Genomic DNA, 18,911 nt, shown 5'->3' on the forward strand with positions numbered 1-18,911 from the left:
ATTGATGGCTGCAGCTTGTACATAGTATAAGACATAGTAGGATGACTCCATGCCAAAGTGGCATTAAAAAAAGGCTGGTGACTGTATTTTAACTAACAATCAGGTTTTTTTTTTTTTTTTTTTTTTTTTTATTCACACACACACACACTGTATTTTATTTTTACAAGACATAAATAGACTGACACCAAGCATTGTACATGGATGACCACAACAAAAGCAACAATGATTGCAATTACCAAACATGAAACACACTCATACTATGTCATAATATTGACATTCAGTCCAGTAATCCTCCACTGTAACAGCTCCTTTACTTTGCAGTGAAAATTGATTTGTATATTCTTTGCCTCTGAGTCCTTGTGGGATTTTTTTTTTTTTTTTAATTCAGACAGAAAGTCACAAAAATTATACTCATCCTCATCAGTTCACTCAGTCCCATGTAATTAATTTTTTTTTTCATCTTGATCTTTTGTTAGCACTTTTATGAGTTCATCAGTTTTTCATTAGAGTTCTGAAAATGCTTATTCATTCAGTTCAGCAGTACAGTCAGTTACCAGAAACCTGTACTTGTCAGAGTCTTTTCCATGAATTTCTTGAAGATGAAACCCTTTTATAGGAACATATTTGCAAAATCATCAGAGTACACCCAGAACTGTCTGTAAATGACAAAAGACTTAAAAATGACCACGGTTAAAGATTTGATGAAAGTTCATAATAATGCAATTGACAAGAAAATTAGTTATTTCTGAGATATACATTTTAAAGTAATAACTAGGATTATTACTTATAACATTATACCAGAACATATAAGATTTTTAGAAATTTCATGTAATGTCTGAAACATTTATATTAACATATTTCCATACATATTTCCATACAAATACAAATATAAGATTTTTAGAAATTTCATGTAATGTCTGAAACATTTATATTAACATATTTCCATACATATTTCCATACAAATACAAATATAAGATTTTTAGAAATTTCATGTAATGTCTGAAACATTTATATTAACATATTTCCATACAAATAACCCAATGAAAGTTTAGTATTAGTTGTTTTGTTTGTTTTTTTTATACTGCAGGTTCTTATTAGGCATCAGTTTTATACACATCAGTGTATACATGTCAATCCCAATTGCCCAATTCAGCACACCACCATCCCCACCTCACCGCAGTTTTCCCCCCTTGGTGTCCATATGACCATTCTCTACATTTGTGTCTCAACTCTGCCCTGCAAACTGACTCATCTGTACCATTTTTCTAGGTTCCGCATACATGCATTAATATACGATATTTGTTTTTCTCTTTCTGACTTACTTCACTCTGTATGACAGTCTCTAGATCCATCCATGTCTCAACAAATGACTCAATTTCGTTCCTTTTTATGGCTGAGTAATATTCCATTGTATATATGTACCACATCTTCTTTATCCATTCGTCTGTTGATGGGCATTTAGGTTGCTTCCATGACCTGGCTATTGTAAATAGTGCTGCAATGAACATTCGGGTGCATGTGTCTTTTTGAATTACGGTTTTCTCTGGGTATATGCCCAGTAGTGGGATTGCTGGGTCATATGGTAATTCTATTTTTAGTTTTTTAAGGAACCTCCATACTGTTCTCCATAGTGGCTGTATCAATTTACATTCCCACCAACAGTGCAAGAGGGTTCCCTTTTCTCCACACCCTCTCCAGCATTTGTTGTTTGTAGATTTTCTGATGATGCCCATTCTAACAGGAGTGAGGTGATACCTCATTGTAGTTTTGATTTGCATTTCTCTAATAATTAGTGATGTTGAGCATCTTTTCATGTGCTTCGTGGCCATCTGTATGTCTTCTTTGGAGAAATGTCTATTTAGGTCTTCTGCCCATTTTTGGATTGGGGTGTTTGTTTCTTTGATATTGAGCTGAATGAGCTGTTTATATATTTTGGAGATTAATCCTTTGTCCGTTGATTCATTTGCAAATATTTTCTCCCATTCTGAGGGTTGTCTTTTCGTCTTGTTTATGGTTTCCTTTGCTGTGCAAAAGCTTTGAAGTTTCATTAGATCCCATTTGTTTATTTTTGTTTTTATTTCCATTACTCTAGGAGGTGGATCAAAAAAGATCTTGCTGTGATTTATGTCAAAGAGTGTTCTTCCTATGTTTTCCTCTAAGAGTTTTATAGTGTCCAGTCTTATATTTAGGTCTCTAATCCATTTTGAGTTTATTTTTGTGTATGGTGTTAGGGAGTATTCTAATTTCATTCTTTTACATGTAGCTGTCCAGTTTTCCCAGCACCACTTATTGAAGAGACTGTCTTTTCTCCATTGTATATCTTTGCCTCCTTTGTCATAGATTAGTTGACCATAGGTGCGTGGGTTAATCTCTGGGCTTTCTATCTTGTTCCATTGATCTATGTTTCTGTTTTTGTGCCAGTACCATACTGTCTTGATTACTGTAGCTTTGTAGTATAGTCTGAATTCAGGGAGTCTGATTCCTCCAGCTCCATTTTTTTCCCTCAAGACTGCTTTGGCTATTCGGGGTCTTTTGTGTCTCCATACAAATTTTAAGATGATTTGTTCTAGCTCCGTAAAAAATGCCATTGGTAATTTGATAGGGATTGCATTGAATCTGTAGATTGCTTTGGGTAGTATACTCATTTTCACAATGTTGATTCTTCCAATCCAAGAACATGGTATATCTCTCCATCTGTTGGTATCATCTTTAATTTCTTTCATCAGTGTCTTATAGTTTTCTGCATACAGGTCTTTTGTCTCCCTAGGTAGGTTTATTCCTAGGTATTTTATTCTTTTTGTTGCAATGGTAAATGGGAGTGTTTCCATAATTTCTCTTTCAGATTTTTCATCATTAGTGTATAGGAATGCAAGAGATTTCTGTGCATTAATTTTGTATCCTGCAACTTTACCATATTCATTAATTAGCTCTAGCAGTTTTCTGGTGGCAGTTTTAGGATTCTCTATGTATAGTATCATGTCATCCGCAAACAGTGACAGTTTTACTTCTTCTTTTCCAATTTGTATTCCTTTTATTTCTTTTTCTTCTCTGATTGCCGTGGCTAGGACTTCCAGAACTATGTTGAATAATAGTGGTGAGAGTGGACATCCTTGTCTCGTTCCTGATCTTAGAGGAAATGCTTTCAGTTTTTCACCATTGAGAATGATGTTTGCTGTGGGTTTGTCATATATGGCCTTTATTATGTTGAGGTAGGTTCCCTCTATGCCCACTTTCTGGAGAGTTTTTATCAGAAATGGGTGTTGAATTTTGTCAAAAGCTTTTTCTGCATCTATTGAGATGATCATATGGTTTTTATTCTTCAATTTGTTAATATGGTGTATCACATTGATTGATTTGCGTATGTTGAAGAATCCTTGCATCCCTGGGATAAATCCCACTTGATCGTGGTGTATGATCCTTTTAATGTGTTGCTGGATTCTGTTTGCTAGTATTTTGTTGAGGATTTTTGCATCTATATTCATCAGTGATATTGGTCTGTAATTTTCTTTTTTTGTAGTGTCTTTGTCTGGTTTTGGTATCAGGGTGATGGTGGCCTCATAGAATGAGTTTGGGAGTGTTCCTTCCTCTGCAATTTTTTGGAAGAGTTTGAGAAGGATGGGTGTTAGCTCTTCTCTAAATGTTTGATAGAATTCACCTGTGAAGCCATCTGGTCCTGGACTTTTGTTTGTTGGAAGATTTTTAATCACAGTTTCAATTTCATTACTTGTGATTGGTCTGTTCATATTTTCTGTTTCTTCCTGATTCAGTCTTGGAAGGTTATACCTTTCTAAGAATTTGTCCATTTCTTCCAGGTTGTCCATTTTATTGGCATAAAGTTGCTTGTAGTAGTCTCTTAGGATGCTTTGTATTTCTGCGGTGTCTGTTGTAACTTCTCCTTTTTCATTTCTGATTTTATTGATTTGAGTCCTCTCCCTCTTTTTCTTGATGAGTCTGGCTAATGGCTTATCAATTTTGTTTATCTTCTCAAAGAACCAACTTTTAGTTTTATTGATCTTTGCTATTGTTTTCTTTGTTTCTATTTCATTTATTTCTGCTCTGATCTTTATGATTTCTTTCCTTCTGCTAACTTTGGGTTTTGTTTGTTCTTCTTTCTCTAGTTTCTTTAGGTGTAAGGTTAGATTGTTTACTTGAGATTTTTCTTGTTTCTTTAGGTAGGCTTGTATAGCTATAAACTTCCCTCTTAGAACCGCTTTTGCTGCATCCCATAGGTTTTGGGTCATCGTGTTTTCATTGTCATTTGTCTCTAGGTATTTTTTGATTTCCTCTTTGATTTCTTCAGTGATCTCTTGGTTATTTAGTAACGTATTGTTTAGCCTCCATGTGTTTGTCCTTTTTACGTTTTTTTCCCTGTAATTCATTTCTAATCTCATAGCGTTGTGGTCAGAAAAGATGCTTGATATGATTTCAATTTTCTTAAATTTACTGAGGCTTGATTTGTGACCCAAGATGTGATCTATCCTGGAGAATGTTCCGTGCGCACTTGAGAAGAACGTGTAATCTGCTGTTTTTGGATGGAATGTCCTATATATATCAATTAAATCTATCTGGTCTATTGTGTCATTTAAAGCTTCTGTTTCCTTATTTATTTTCATTTTGGATGATCTGTCCATTGGTGTAAGTGAGGTGTTAAAGTCCCCCACTATTATTGTGTTACTGTCGATTTCCTCTTTTATAGCTGTTAGCAGTTGCCTTATGTATTGAGGTGCTCCTATGTTGGGTGCATATATATTTATAATTGTTATATCTTCTTCTTGGATTGATCCCTGGATCATTATGTAGTGTCCTTCCTTGTCTCTTGTAACAGTCTTTATTTTAAAGTCTATTTTATCTGATATGAGTATAGCTACTCCAGCTTTCTTTTGATTTCCATTTGCATGGAATATCTTTTTCCATCCCCTCACTTTCAGTCTGTATGTGTCCCTAGGTCTAAAGTGGGTCTCTTGTAGACAGCATATATATGGGTCTTGTTTTTGTATCCATTCAGCCAGTCTATGTCTTTTGGTTGGGGCATTTAATCCATTCACGTTTAAGGTAATTATCGATATGTATGTTCCTATGACCATTTTCTTAATTGATTTGGGTTTGTTTTTGTAGGTCCTTTCCTTCTCTTGTGTTTCCCACTTAGAGAAGTTCCTTTAGCATTTGTTGTAGAGCTGGTTTGGTGGTGCTGAATTCTCTTAGCTTTTGCTTGTCTGCAAAGCTTTTGATTTCTCCATCAATCTAAATGAGATCCTTGCCGGGTAGAGTAATCTTGGTTGTAGGTTCTTCCCTTTCATCACTTTAAGTATATCATGCCACTCCCTTCTGGCTTGCAGAGTTTCTGCTGAGAAATCAGCTGTTAACCTTATGGGAGTTCCCTTGTATGTTATTTGTCGTTTTTCCCTTGCTGCTTTCAATAATTTTTCTTTGTCTTTAATTTTTGCCACTTTGATTACTATGTGTCTCGGCGTGTTTCTCCTTGGGTTTATTCTGTATGGGACTCTCTGCGCTTCCTGGACTTGGGTGGCTATTTCCTTTCCCATATTAGGGAAGTTTTCGACTATAATCTCTTCAAATATTTTCTCTGGTCCTTTCTCTCTCTCTTCTCCTTCTGGGACCCCTATAATGCGAATGTTGATGCGTTTAATGTTGTCCCAGAGGTCTCTTAGGCTGTCTTCATTTCTTTTCATTCTTTTTTCTTTAGTCTGTTCTGCAGCAGTGAATTCCACCATTCTGTCTTCCAGGTCACTTATCCGTTCTTCTGCCTCAGTTATTCTGCTATTGATTCCTTCTAGTGTAGTTTTCATTTCAGTTATTGTATTGGTGATCTCTGTTTGTTTGTTCTTTAATTCTTCTAGGTCTTTGTTAATCATTTCTTGCATCTTCTCAATCTTTGCCTCCATTCTTATTCCGAGGTCCTGGATCATCTTCACTATCATTATTCTGAATTCTTTTCTGGAAGGTTGCCTATCTCCACTTCATTTAGTTGTTTTTCTGGGGTTTTTTCTTGTTCCTTCATCTGGTACATAGCCCTCTGCCTTTTCATCTTCTCTATCTTTCTGTAACTGTGGTTTTTGGTCCACAGGCTGCAGGATCGTAGTTTTTCTTGCTTCTGTTGTCTGCCCTCTGGTGGTTGAGGCTATCTAAGAGGCTTGATGGGAGGCTCTGGTGGTGGGTAGAGCTGACTGTTGCTGTGGCGGTCAGAGCTCAGTAAAACCTTAATCCACTTGACTGTTGATGGGTGGGGCTGGGTTCCCTCCCTGTTGCTGTGGCGGTCAGAGCTCAGTAAAACCTTAATCCACTTGACTGTTGATGGGTGGGGCTGGGTTCCCTCCCTGTTGGTTGTTTTGCCTGAGGCAACCCAACACTGGAGCCTACCGGTGCTCTTTGGTGGGGTTAATGGCAGACTCTGGGAGGGCTCACGCCAAGGAGAACTTCCCAGAACCTCTGCTGCCAGTGTCCTTATCCCCACGGTGAAACAGAGCCACTACTCGCCTCTGCAGGAGACCCCCCAACACCAGCAGGTAGGTCTGGTTCAGTCTCCCCCAGGGTCACTGCTCCTTCCCCTGGGTCCCGATGCACACATTACTTTGTGTGTGCCCTCCAAGAGTGGGGTCTCTGTTTCCCCCAGTCCTGTCAAAGTCCTGCAATCAATTCCCACTAGGCTTCAAAGTCTGATTCTCTAGGAATTCCTCCTCCCGTTGCCGGACCCCCAGGTTGGGAAGCCTGACGTGGGGCTCAGAACCTTCACTCCAGTGGGTGGAATTCTGTGGTATAAGTGTTCGCCAGTCTGTGAGTCACCCACCCAGCAGTTATGGGATTTGATTTTACTCTGATTGCGCCCCTCCTACCGTCTCACTGTGGCTTCTCCTCTGTCCTTGGACGCGGGGTATCCTCCTTGGTGAAGTCCAGGGTCTTCCTGTCAATGATTGTCCAGCAGCCAGTGGTGATTCTGGTGCTCTCGCAAGAGGGAGTGAGAGCACGTCCTTCTACTCCGCCATCTTGGTTAATCCTATCAACAATCAGGTTCTTAAGTGTACAATATTAAGCTCCTTTATTAAAAGAAAATAAAAATACATTAAACAAACCAACCAGAATAGAAATTACAATTACAATACCACCATGTGTATTGATAATTCACTTACATGAAATTTTATCTATTGATTTCAACCATATATGGAGTTCTGCCAAAAAAAAAAAATTCCAAACATTCAAGGCAGCTGCTACAAAAACCTATATACTCATAGGACAGTTGTCAGTCATTTTATAATTTCAGTACAGATCAAATGTTGCAAATTGGAGGTTGATAGGTGTTGCTGAAGGACAAATTCAACTTATTATTAAGGTAAAAGTGAAGGAGAGAATGAAAAACTATAACCCTGAGACACAAGGACTCCAAAAGGAGAGCATTTGATAGAAGACAAATTGCTTTACAAACTTCAAGAGCCTCTAAGACCATAACTAGCATTATGGTTAGTGAGAATCAGCCAGGTTCAACAACCACTAGGCTAACCAATTAAGTCAAGAGCTTAATTGGGTTCTGAAGAGGTAATTATCAGAGACAGACATGTTAAGTATTGGTTCCTATTGTCAGAAATCTCATATTCCAAAGTGATGAGTTGGACAATTTTTTTGTTTATTTTTGGAGGGATGTTGGAAAAAAATTATCCCTGAAGGAGATCCATAAAGTTTCTATAGGAACTGAATTTATTAAATGAAAAGAAAACAATAACCATTAATTATTTTATAAATCTAACAACCAAAAAAACTGGTTTATAGGCCATAATGTTTAAGAACCAGTATTGGGGAATGACCACTTTGGGACATCTAGGTGAAATATAACACATGATTGCTGCCTTTGAGAAACTTTTGGTATAAATCTGAGAAACAGAAGATAAACGAGAGTAGAGTGGTAGAAAGAAAATAAAACTGGAAGTCAGGGGTTAAGATTTAGTCATGGTCTAGTAATGAGGCAATTGTGATCTTGCTATCTGGGTATCCATCTCTTCATATGAAGAACAAGGGTGTTGGGGTAGATCTGAGCTGACAGATATACTTTATGGTGCCGTGCTTTCCATTCTGCTGCTCATGGCAGACATCACTAATCAATCACCACATTTTATCCTGGGCAGCTTCTCAACAGGCTGCCATCAGATACTAGTTATCCCCAAGTCCTATTCCAGTTCTACTGATTCTAAACACTTATGAAGAAGCACGTAACCCCAAATAGTAGGATAAGAACATGAAGAGGCCCCAGGACATTCCTTAAATGTACCTTAAAAAATTATGGGTGCGGGACTTCCTTTGCTTTTTTGAACAATCAGAAATAATTTGCTTCATGAGGAGCACGTTATGTTCTTTAACCATCTGGCTCTGCTCCTAGGTGACTTGTGTTGGGCACGTCATTGGTGCTGTGGTCGCCGACACCCCAGAACACGCACAGAGAGCCGCCCATGGAGTGAAAGTCACCTATGAGGATCTTCCAGCCATTATCACGATTGAGGTAACTGGGGAATGGGCTGCCTGGAGAGGGGAGAGCTACCTGTCCCTGGAGGCACCTTTATTAGGATCCTCTAGGGGAGATTCGAACAGCAGGTGGAATCTGACCAGATAAGTTTTTAAATCTCCTCCAGCCTGCGATTGTGGGGTCCTATGAATCCTTCCCCATCATGATCCTAGACTCAGTCCATAAATGGCCAAGCTGAGTTCTTCCTTCCCAATTTCAGCTCCAGCTGGTTCCTTGAGGGATTCTTTGCTGTTCCTCAAGATCCAGGGTTGTATGTCTATATCTAATGAAATAGAGAAATAGGACACCCTGGGCTACAATTGAGCTTTAAGTCTATATAAGAAACTTACAGAGATGGCTGTGTGACTTATGTGGGAAGAGAGAGGTAATAATTCCAAGAGCTTCTCTTCTCCAATCCCTTAAATCCACCTTCCGTCCTTTAAAGCCAAGTCACTGAAGCTTCGTTTTAATCCTCAGGATGCTATAAAAAACAATTCCTTTTATGGATCTGAGCTGAAGATTGAGAAAGGAGACCTCAAGAAGGGGTTTTCGGAAGCAGATAATGTTGTTTCAGGTATGGCTGCACGATGCAGCAGTGGGAATGGGGTGGCCCTGGTTTATGAGTTAAATTCAAGAGCTGTACCTGAGCCCTGGAGCAAGGGAGTGATTTCCTGACATTTCCTAACAGAAGAGTCTCTCTGTTGTTTGTAACAAAATACTAGACAGGTGGCTGGGAAAGAACTTCAGCATCTTAGTCTCTACTCTCCTGTCTCTAGACTGGACATACCTAAGTGATTCTGGAGACATTATAATGTGTTGGATTTGGAAGACTGTCTAGGGAAAATAAGGGTCACAGATGTCTCTAACACAATATTGTAAAACAATTATACTCCAATAAAGATTATATAAAAAAAAAAAAGGGCCACAGATGTCTGACTAGTCTTGGGTCTGCCCAACCTCTGGCTACACAGACTTCTGGTCCTCCCCATCTGCCTGAAGGCAGTCTTCACCCATCTCCAGCTAGTGCTCTCTCCCCTCCTCCCCCTTTCCCTCCTGCACTGTGAAATTAGGTCCAGAGCTCTCACCCCAGAGCAAGGCTGCCTATCAGCCCCCTTTGGGGATGGTTTTCTACATTGGTTTCTGTGCGTTGCTAAGTTACTAGTAAGCCAGCTATCCAGCTGGACTGACAGCTTTGGGTCTGGAAGACGCTGTTTATTTTCAGCTTCTGAATCACACCTGTTAATTCCTTTTTTACTTTTTCCAAAATTTTACAATGATAGTCTAAAAATCTTTCATTTCCACTGGCTGCAGCAAGAAGGGAGCTTCACACCTGATGCATTTCAGTGTCGTTCAGATTTCTTTGTTAGGGTGCGGGGGTTCAGCCCCCAGATGGCTAAGACTTTGAGACCCTTTTCCATCTCAGTTGGGGAACTGAAAGGTTACCTGTGAACAGCTGGTAACTGCACAGGGCCCTGGATGAGTACATTCTCTCCTTAAGCAAACTCACCATCTCTGTAGCATCGGGCTCACTGTGAGGAGTCTTGTTGCTTCCCCAGGCGAGTTGTACATCGGTGGCCAAGAGCACTTCTATCTGGAGACTCACTGTGCCATTGCTGTCCCAAAAGGCGAGGCAGGGGAGATGGAGCTCTTTGCGTCCACACAGAATATCATGAGTACCCAGGTAGGTGTCCAGTGGGTCAACAAAGGGCCAGGGAAGAGGGAGACATGAGCTGATCCAGGAGGGGATGTGAGGGTAGTGGTTCGAAGCCAGGCCCTGTCACCAACAAGCTGGTGTCATTGAGCTTGTTATATAACTTTCTCATCTATAAAATGGGGCCTGTCCAGGACGTTGTAATGATTAGATGAGTTTTAAAACTTGGATGGAGCCTAGAAAATGTTAGCTTTTATCATTCCAATGCTATATTGCCTTGGTCAGATCATATCTGGCCTCAGTTTCCTCATCTGTTAAATTAAGGGGTTATGCTAAGTGAGAGCCATGGGGACCACTACATTATCTGCAGTGGCTCAAATATTCCTAATTTCTCTATTGCGTGTAATAGGACAGTGGTTGCCAGTGTTTTGGGCAACTGGTCTTACCCTCATGACCCACCAGTTCCTGGCCAAATGGAATGAGTTTTGGCTCTGAAAGTATGCTGTGAACAGCTGCTCACCCCTCTGGTTAAACATGAGTGTCTGAATTCAGTGTGCAGTGACTGATGCGCGCTAGACCCTGGCACCACTACCCAAAGGCTGCCCTGGGACAGGAGGGGGATTCTCGAATCAAGGAATTTCAGAGTTCATAGCAGTAATTAGGCTTCTGTGTGTCGGGTAGGCTCTGGGTCAGGCCTGAAGTAAGTCCAGGTGGCATATGCATTCACTGGGAGTATTTTGTTCTTTTGCCCACAGTCCTTTGTTGCAAAAATGTTGGGGGTTCCAATAAACCGGATTCTGGTCCGAGTGAAGAGAATGGGAGGAGGCTTTGGAGGGAAGGAGACCCGGGGCATCATGATGACTGTGGCTGTGGCCCTGGCTGCATACAAGTGAGTTCCCCCTGTGGGCTCTGGGAAGAGGAATAAGGCTGCCTCTGCCAGGAAGGCTTGCTGGATTTCCCCCTTTGGGAAGTAGATTCCCCTTGCTTCAAAATTTCACAGCCCTCGGTTTTTAGAACTCGTGGGCATAGGGGTGAGGGCAACGTCACCTGGTTCATTGTATTCAGATGCATGTGTCCATGTCCTATCTCTCCTACCTGACTGTGAGGACCCCAATGGCAAGGACACACTCCACACCCCATACCCCACACCTGCACATCCCCCACCTTGTCCAGCACAGTGTCTAGACAGCAAAGCAGCCCAGTGTACCAGGTGGAGAAAGAAGGCTTCCTTGCTGTTTTAATCCCTGAGACTCACAGGGCTGGGCTGTTGTAGAGGTTTCTCACTCTCTGGTGCCTCCCCCAGGACTGGCTACCCGGTGCGCTGCATGCTGGATCGTGATGAGGACATGCTGATAACTGGCGGCAGACACCCCTTCTTGGCCAGATACAAGGTTCTAGATGTCGGGAGCTGTGCCGGGTGGGCAGTGCCCTCTGCTTAGGAAACTGGGGATAAAGATTCAGGGATCCTGGGATATACTCTGACTTTTGTCATGACTACCTGTAGAAATTCAAAGAAAGGATAACAAGGAGAGAAATTCAAATCAACCAACAGCAACATAGGAGGGTGATCCTGGGGGAGGCTGGCAGGCCACTTCCCAAGAGATGCCACAGGACGCTGTGCATGACTTTTGTGAATTTGCTGTGGTCCACATCTGGTCTTTGTCCACTCAGGCTCGGAAACATGATTTGTCAGCAGATCTGGGGTAAATCCATCCCACAGGATGGCCTGATGTTAATGTGTTTACAGCCTGATGTCAAAGTCAGAATGACCACTTAGTAATTTCCAATGAGAAATACAACTTTCCAGGGGCCTGGTCAGGTATAAGCTGTTAGGGTGCCTGCTCGGCCAGACCATGTACGGCTGGGCACTACCCAAGTGCCCTGTGGGACTGTCCCTTTTCTGGGCTTCTGTGGATGACCAACTACTGTTCTGACCATGCATCCTCCCCTCTGCGCACCAGTAGAGCCTTACAGGTCCCAGTCTAGTGCTGTAAACCTGGGAGCCCTCTGTCCCACAGGTTGGCTTTGAACATCTCCTCTTTAGCCTCTTCTGACTTTATTCCATGATTTAACTCACCAAAAGGGATTGTGTTTCTCTTATTCCCAAATTCTTGTGGGCTCCAAGAAAGTAACTTGGTCTTTTGGGGTTTCAGGTTCCTCACTCATGAAATGACCTGTCAGGGTTTGTTTAGATAGTTTACACGAGGTTGGGGATGTGAAAGCACATTCATGCTTGTGCAAGGTGTAACTTTTGCTGTCTTCTGGCCAAAAGCTGTGAGGGAGTCTCGAGTTTCTCTCCTAGTTTCTCTTCCCAGCCCTCCCCTCCCTGACCTATCATGACCAATGTTCTTTCTTCTACCTCCTCACTTCCACTGGTAGAACGAGAAGCCAGGAGTAGGGAGGAAGAAGGAGTGTAGGGAGAAGGGGTGTCCAGGGTCCATCACTGGGGAGATGTTAGTTCCTCTCTTCTTCACCTGTGAAGTCTGGTGATCTCTTAAGTTCTACTTTATTTCGTAGTGGGATGTCTTATTCTTTCTGTTTTCTCCAGGTAGCATAAGTGGGAGGAGATGGTTAGAGACAGACAAAGGAAGGGGACAGTTGAGAACTCACTCTCCTTTTTTTCAGGTTGGCTTCATGAAGACGGGGAAGATTGTGGCTCTGGAGGTGGATCACTACAGCAATGTCGGGAACAGTCAGGACCTCTCTCTCGGTGTATGTAGGACGTGCCCCTGCATCCGGGGTGACTGGGAGGTCACGGGTGTGCCCCATAGCCTGTTTGCACACGCGGGGATAGGCTTCCTCAATTCTTGCCTGTTGTTGCAATAGCCTCCTACTTGGTCCTCACCTTCAGGTTCTCCATCCTTGGTTATTCTCTAAAGCATGGAAGTGATCATATTACTTATCTGACTAGAAACTCATCCTTCTGGTGCAAGATATTTTGCCAAGCAAGTAAAGTTAGTTACAAAACTTTATGTATAGTATGGTGACATTGAGTGCGTGAATGTAATACTAATTTGTGTGTGTGTGTGTATAATGATATGCATGACAAAAGTCTGATAGACCATACTCCAAACAGTGACTGGGTGGGATTAAGGGGGGTACTAACTGTCATTTTCTATATTATGCATTTCTGTGATGTTTGAATTTTAAATAATGACTTGATTTACCTTTTTAAAAATAATTTAATTGAAATATAGTTTACATAACATAAAGTTCACCCATTTGAAGGACAGTTGACCTTTGAACAACGCAGGCATTAGGGGCACCACCCCCAACCCCACAGTCAAAAATCTGTGTATAACTTTTGACTCCCCCAAAACTTACCTACCAATAGCCTACTGTTGACTGGAAACCTAACCAATCACATAAACAGTCCAATAACACATATATTATATGTTATATGTATTATATATGTATTTTTACAATCAAATAAGTTAGAGGAAAGGAAATGTTCTTAAGAAAATCATAAGGAGAAGAAAATACAGGACTGTACTATATTTATCGATACTGTAAATTTACATAATCTGTTTATAAGCTGAACCGTCTGTCTGTAAGTACCTACATCAATATTATCTTATATGATACAAAACACTGTAGATGTTATATGAATTACTAACACTAGACATCAACAATGAAAAGATAATGTGAAAGAGAAATTCATGTTTATTTACAGATACAGTGATTCATGCATTGATAACGAAGCAGCAGCAGTATGATTGCTTTATGGTAGCCCAGTGTAATCAATACAATTGCTTCAGGATAGCCTAGCCTATACACTAATGAATGAATCGTTATAAAATTTTTATGGCATACAGTAATTTTTATGGCATATAGTATATGATTACAGTCATAGACATAATATAGTACTGGAAACATTGTAACATTTTTAAAAACCCACTTCCCTGTGATGATAGGCTGATAGGCAGTTTCTCCAATTACAAGAGAGGGGCATACTGAACAGTAATGTAATTCTTTGAAAGCAAACTTATAAAACAGTAAGAAAACTAACATGTTATTTTACATTTAAGATCACTTATGTTATACCTATGTAAGGATAGACTAATATCTACATATATCCTATGCCTTCATGTCATACCTTTTTTTTAATTTTTTGATATTTCTAGCCTATTCAGTTCATCTTGAGATTTTTCAAATTGTTGCAAATCTCCAAAAAAATTTCCAATGTTTTTATTGAAAAAGTATGCTTAGAAGTGGACCCACACAGTTAAAACCATATTTTTCAAAGGTCAACTGTTTTACAATTTAATGGTTTTAGTGTACATTTAAGGAGTCAGGTAACCATTATTGCAATCCAGTTTTTTTAACACTTCAGTCCCCTCAAAATTATCTCTTATGCCCACTTGCAGTCACTCCTGTTCCTACCCCTCAGGCTCAGACAACTACTAATCTACTTTCTGTCTTTATAGATTTTCCTTTTGTGGCCAATTAATATAAACGGAATCATATACTATGTAGTCTTTCATGTCTGGCTTCTTTTCTCTCAGAATAATGTTTTTGAGGTTCACCCGTGTTTTAGCATGAATCATTCCTTCATTCCTTTTTATTGATGAAGAATATTCCATTGTATGAATAGACCATTTTTTGTTTTCCATTCACCACTTTAAGGACATTTGGGTTGTTTCCAGTCTTTAGCTTTTATGGATAACGCTGCTTTGAACCTTCTCATATGACATATACTTTTGTCATTTTGCAAATTAACCAAGTTACCTTGGTGGTACTACATTTTAAGTTTTTTAAATCTTAATTTTATAACCATATTAGTTATATATGCATAGATTCTTGTTAAAAAAAAAAGTCAAACATTTCAGGAGAAGCAGAAGTTCCCCATTATTCCCACTTTGAATGTGCCAAGGGCTTCTCTAATTGGCTCAATTAGGAAACATTATACTTCAGATCTAATGTAGGAAACTGTTCAAAAAAGAAAACATTTCTGGTAGTCTCACCAAATATAACACTTGCTTCTTGGTGTTGTAGGAAAATCAGGTTGAAAAAGATATAGGACTTGTCCCCAAAGATTTTACAAGTGTTAAAATTCAATCCAGCAAATATTTATCGACCCCCTAGGGTGATGACGTATAGAAGAATATGGCATTGTTTCTGCCCTCAAGAAGGTCACAGTATGGTGGGGGAGACAGATAATAAAAGATAAAATGAAGTACAATTGACAAAATGCTAAGGGAAAGCAAAAATGGAATTGAGACATATAAAAATCATCTAGGATGACTAAGACTGAAAAAATCAAAGACCCCCAAAAGCAACCTGTGGGAAAGAGGCTATAAATGGGGAAGTAAACTAAAGCCAAAATGAAACAAACAAACAAAAGCTACCATTTAGCTCATCAGAGAGATGAGTTATTACACTTTAAAGAAAGAACAGGATGCTATAAAAATGAAGCAGTCTAAGAATAAAAATGAAGCCTTGTGAATTGAAACTGTGAAAACAGAAGGGTTGAAAGAAACTTGAGGTGCTCTCTTAAAAAAAGAGAAAACAATGGGGAAAAATAGCAAGAAAATACAAGAAAATTTGAGGACCAGTCCAGGAGATCCAAATAATAGAAGTTTCAGAAAGAAAGAATAGAAAAAAGAGAGAGAAGGAAAACTATTAAGAAATAATTCAAGAAATTTCCCAAAACTGATGGGCATATATTTTGAGATTAAGAGAGCCTATCCAGTAACCAGCACAATAAAGGAAGATAGACTTATGCTAATTTACATTATTGTGAAATTTTAGAAACCTGGGGACAAAGGAGATATTACAATTTTCAGGGAGGAAAAAAAACGGAACTCATTCCAAGAGTTGGAAAGGTATTGGTTGGATTTCTCAATACTGGGGAGCTAGAATGCATTAGTAAAAATGCCTTCAAAAATGCTGAGGGTAAATGGGAAACTTATTGCCAGCCTAGAATTCTGTATACAGCCAAATCATGAATTAAGGGTGAGAGTAGAATAAAGACATTTCAGACATGCAAGTTCTCAAAAATGTACCTCTAGATATACACTTTTTGGGAAGATATTGACGGTTGTACTCCAATAATATAAGGGTGTAAAACTAAGAAAAGGGAAGACATGGGATCTAGAAACAGGAGATTCAATGTGGAGAGAGGCAGAGGGAATCCTTGGGATGAATGTGAGGGGAAAACCCCTGGGTGACAGCTGAACAGAAGCCTAGGGGCTGCCAATTTAAATTGAAGCTGGCCAGAAGGCTCCAGAAACAATTTCTTCAAAAAGATGAGACTGATAGAAAATCAAATGTGTTTGAACATATTGAAAACAAATTTGTAGTAATATGTGCATAGAAAATGAAGCAAATGAAAAAAATAAAGATAATTGTTAACTCCAAGGGGGGAAAATATTATCCCCCAAGAAAGAGAAGTAAACCTAGTATAACTACATGGTTCAACTGTAAGTGATGTTTACAGAATGATTAAATGGACGGTTGATGAGAAGAAAGTATAACTATACAAGGACGAGCAGAGACAGGAAGCTGGTGTATATGTAGAGAAAGGGGGTTGGGCGGGAACTAAATCCTCCTTTTCCATGATGGGAAAACAGTATAAAAAGTCTAAAACCGAACAAGTCAAGAAATGGCAATATAAACACATTATTTAGAGATGTGGAAGACAATGTAAATAGCTGACAAAGAGTAAGTGGTTGCTTCTGGGGAGTGGAAGGAAGAAAGTGGAGGCGGCTGCTGTTTTTCATAACATGGCTTATGGAAGTATTTGATTCTTTAAACTATTTGCAGTACAAGTTTAATGGGAATAAAGTCACCAATTTTTTAAAAGAGGCAAGTGATCAATTCCAACTAGAAGATCTGGGAGGGGCTCCTCCATGTGGGAGCTGAATGGGGATTTTAGCAGGTGGAGATGGTGGGGAGGGGCCTTACGGGTGAGAGTAACATGCAGTCAGAAAAGAGGATCAAAAGTATATTGGGGGGACTTCCCTGGTGGTCCAGTGGTTGGGAATCCGTCTTGCAATGCAGGGGACGCGGGTTCGATCCCTGGTCAGGGAACTAAGATCCCACGTGCTGCGGCGCTGCTGTGCCCTTGCACCACAAGAGAGCCCATGCGCCTTAACTACAGAGCTCATGCGCTCCGGAGCCCATGCGCCACAACTAGAGAGAAGCCCGTGCGCTGCAACAAATAGCCCACTGCAACGAAAGATCCCATGTGCTGCAACTAAGACCCAATGCAGCCAAAAAAAAAAAAAAAAAGTATATTGGGGGGACTTCCCTTGTGGTGCAGTGGTTAAGAATCCGCCTGCCAATGCAGGGGACGTGGGTTCGAGCCCTGGTCCGGGAAAATCCCACATGCTGGGGAGCAACTAAACATGTGCACCACAACTACTGAGCCTGCGCTCTAGAGCCCGCAAGCCACAACTACTGAGCCTGCGTGCCACAACTACTGAAGCCCACGTGCCTAGAGCCCATGCTCCACAACAAGAGAAGCCACCGCAATGAGAAGCCCGCGCACGGCAACAAAGAGTAGCCCCCGCTCGCCGCAGCTAGAGAAAGCCCGTGAGCAGCAATGAAGACCCAATGTAGCCAAAATAAATTTATTTATTTAAAAAAAAAAAGTGTATTGGGGAAAGGTCAGTAAGTGTCTTGAATTCCATGCTTAAAGATATACAGACTTCACTCTGGAGATAGTAATTGCCACTTTGAAGCAAGTGCTTGACCTGCTATGACCTTATATTTCAGAATGAGGCATAAATTAGAAGGAGGAGACACAGGAGGCCAGGAGTGCACTAAGGAGGTTTGCAATACCCCAGGAAAGCAATAATTTGGGCCTGAGGAAGGACAGTTGACTGTGGGCCTGGCAGAGGTGGGGATGGGCACAGCCCTTGAAATTCCTTTTCTGAGGAGCCAATGAAATCCATGCATTGTTCTCTCCCATTTTGGTTTCTTCTGCTTCAGATAATGGAACGAGCTCTATTCCACATGGACAACAGCTATAAAATCCCCAATGTCCGGGGCACTGGGCGGCTGTGCAAGACCAACCTGCCCTCCAACACGGCCTTCCGGGGCTTTGGGGGCCCCCAGGCATTGTTCATTGCCGAGCACTGGATGAGTGACGTCGCGGTGACCTGTGGGCTGCCTGCAGAGGAAGTAAGCGGGGAATCTGGGGGCACAAGTCAGAGGGGGTTAGCCTGCTTTGTATCTTGGACATCTCCCGTGGGGGTAGAGGATGGGCAGGCGCTGGTGAGGGGCAGGAAGCTCAACTTCCAGTTATGCCCCACTGGTCTCTTGCCACCGACCAGGCCTCAGTGTCTCTCTCCTTGGGAAGGTACGGAGGAAGAACCTGTACAGAGAAGGGGACCTGACACACTTCAACCAGAGGCTTGAGGGTTTCAACTTGCCCAGGTGCTGGGATGAATGCCTGAAGAGCTCTCAGTATCACGACCGGAAGACTGAGGTTGACAAGTTCAACACGTAAGCGCCAGGAGGGGAGGCGCCTGACGTTGTGGGGCTCTCTGGGTTTCAGATTCTATAGCCTTCTTGCTGAACTCAAAATAAGAATAATAACTTAATAGGTAACTTAGGAGGCTGCTGTGTTTGCTAACTCAGTCACAGCCATCTCTTTGAGATCCTGAAATGGTCTTCAGCCCTGGGGCTCGGGGCTCACAGCACTCAGCGTCATAGCACGTCAGCGTGGTCCATCTTTATACGTTTGTCTGCCTTCTGGGCAGATGATGTTCTAGAGGACACCGGCCTGGGACTAAGAACACCACGTTA

The 18,911-nt window shown here is 41.1% G+C and overlaps 1 protein-coding gene across 2 annotated transcripts in view; it reads left to right on the top strand.

Moving 5' to 3' along the window:
- Positions 1-18,911, top strand: part of XDH (xanthine dehydrogenase) — a 68,557-nt gene that overhangs the window by 35,536 nt on the left and 14,110 nt on the right. For both annotated transcript variants that reach the window (XM_036873474.1, XM_036873473.1), the window contains exons 19-26: positions 8,384-8,503; positions 8,984-9,080; positions 10,063-10,187; positions 10,913-11,046; positions 11,461-11,548; positions 12,783-12,869; positions 18,093-18,284; positions 18,463-18,608. In XM_036873474.1, coding sequence (XP_036729369.1) covers positions 8,384-8,503; positions 8,984-9,080; positions 10,063-10,187; positions 10,913-11,046; positions 11,461-11,548; positions 12,783-12,869; positions 18,093-18,284; positions 18,463-18,608 — 989 coding nt within the window. The remainder of the gene's footprint in view (positions 1-8,383; positions 8,504-8,983; positions 9,081-10,062; positions 10,188-10,912; positions 11,047-11,460; positions 11,549-12,782; positions 12,870-18,092; positions 18,285-18,462; positions 18,609-18,911) is intronic.

The sequence above is a fragment of the Balaenoptera musculus genome, chromosome 13, assembly GCF_009873245.2.
Source record: "Balaenoptera musculus isolate JJ_BM4_2016_0621 chromosome 13, mBalMus1.pri.v3, whole genome shotgun sequence".
Classification (NCBI taxonomy): Eukaryota; Metazoa; Chordata; class Mammalia; order Artiodactyla; family Balaenopteridae; genus Balaenoptera; species Balaenoptera musculus.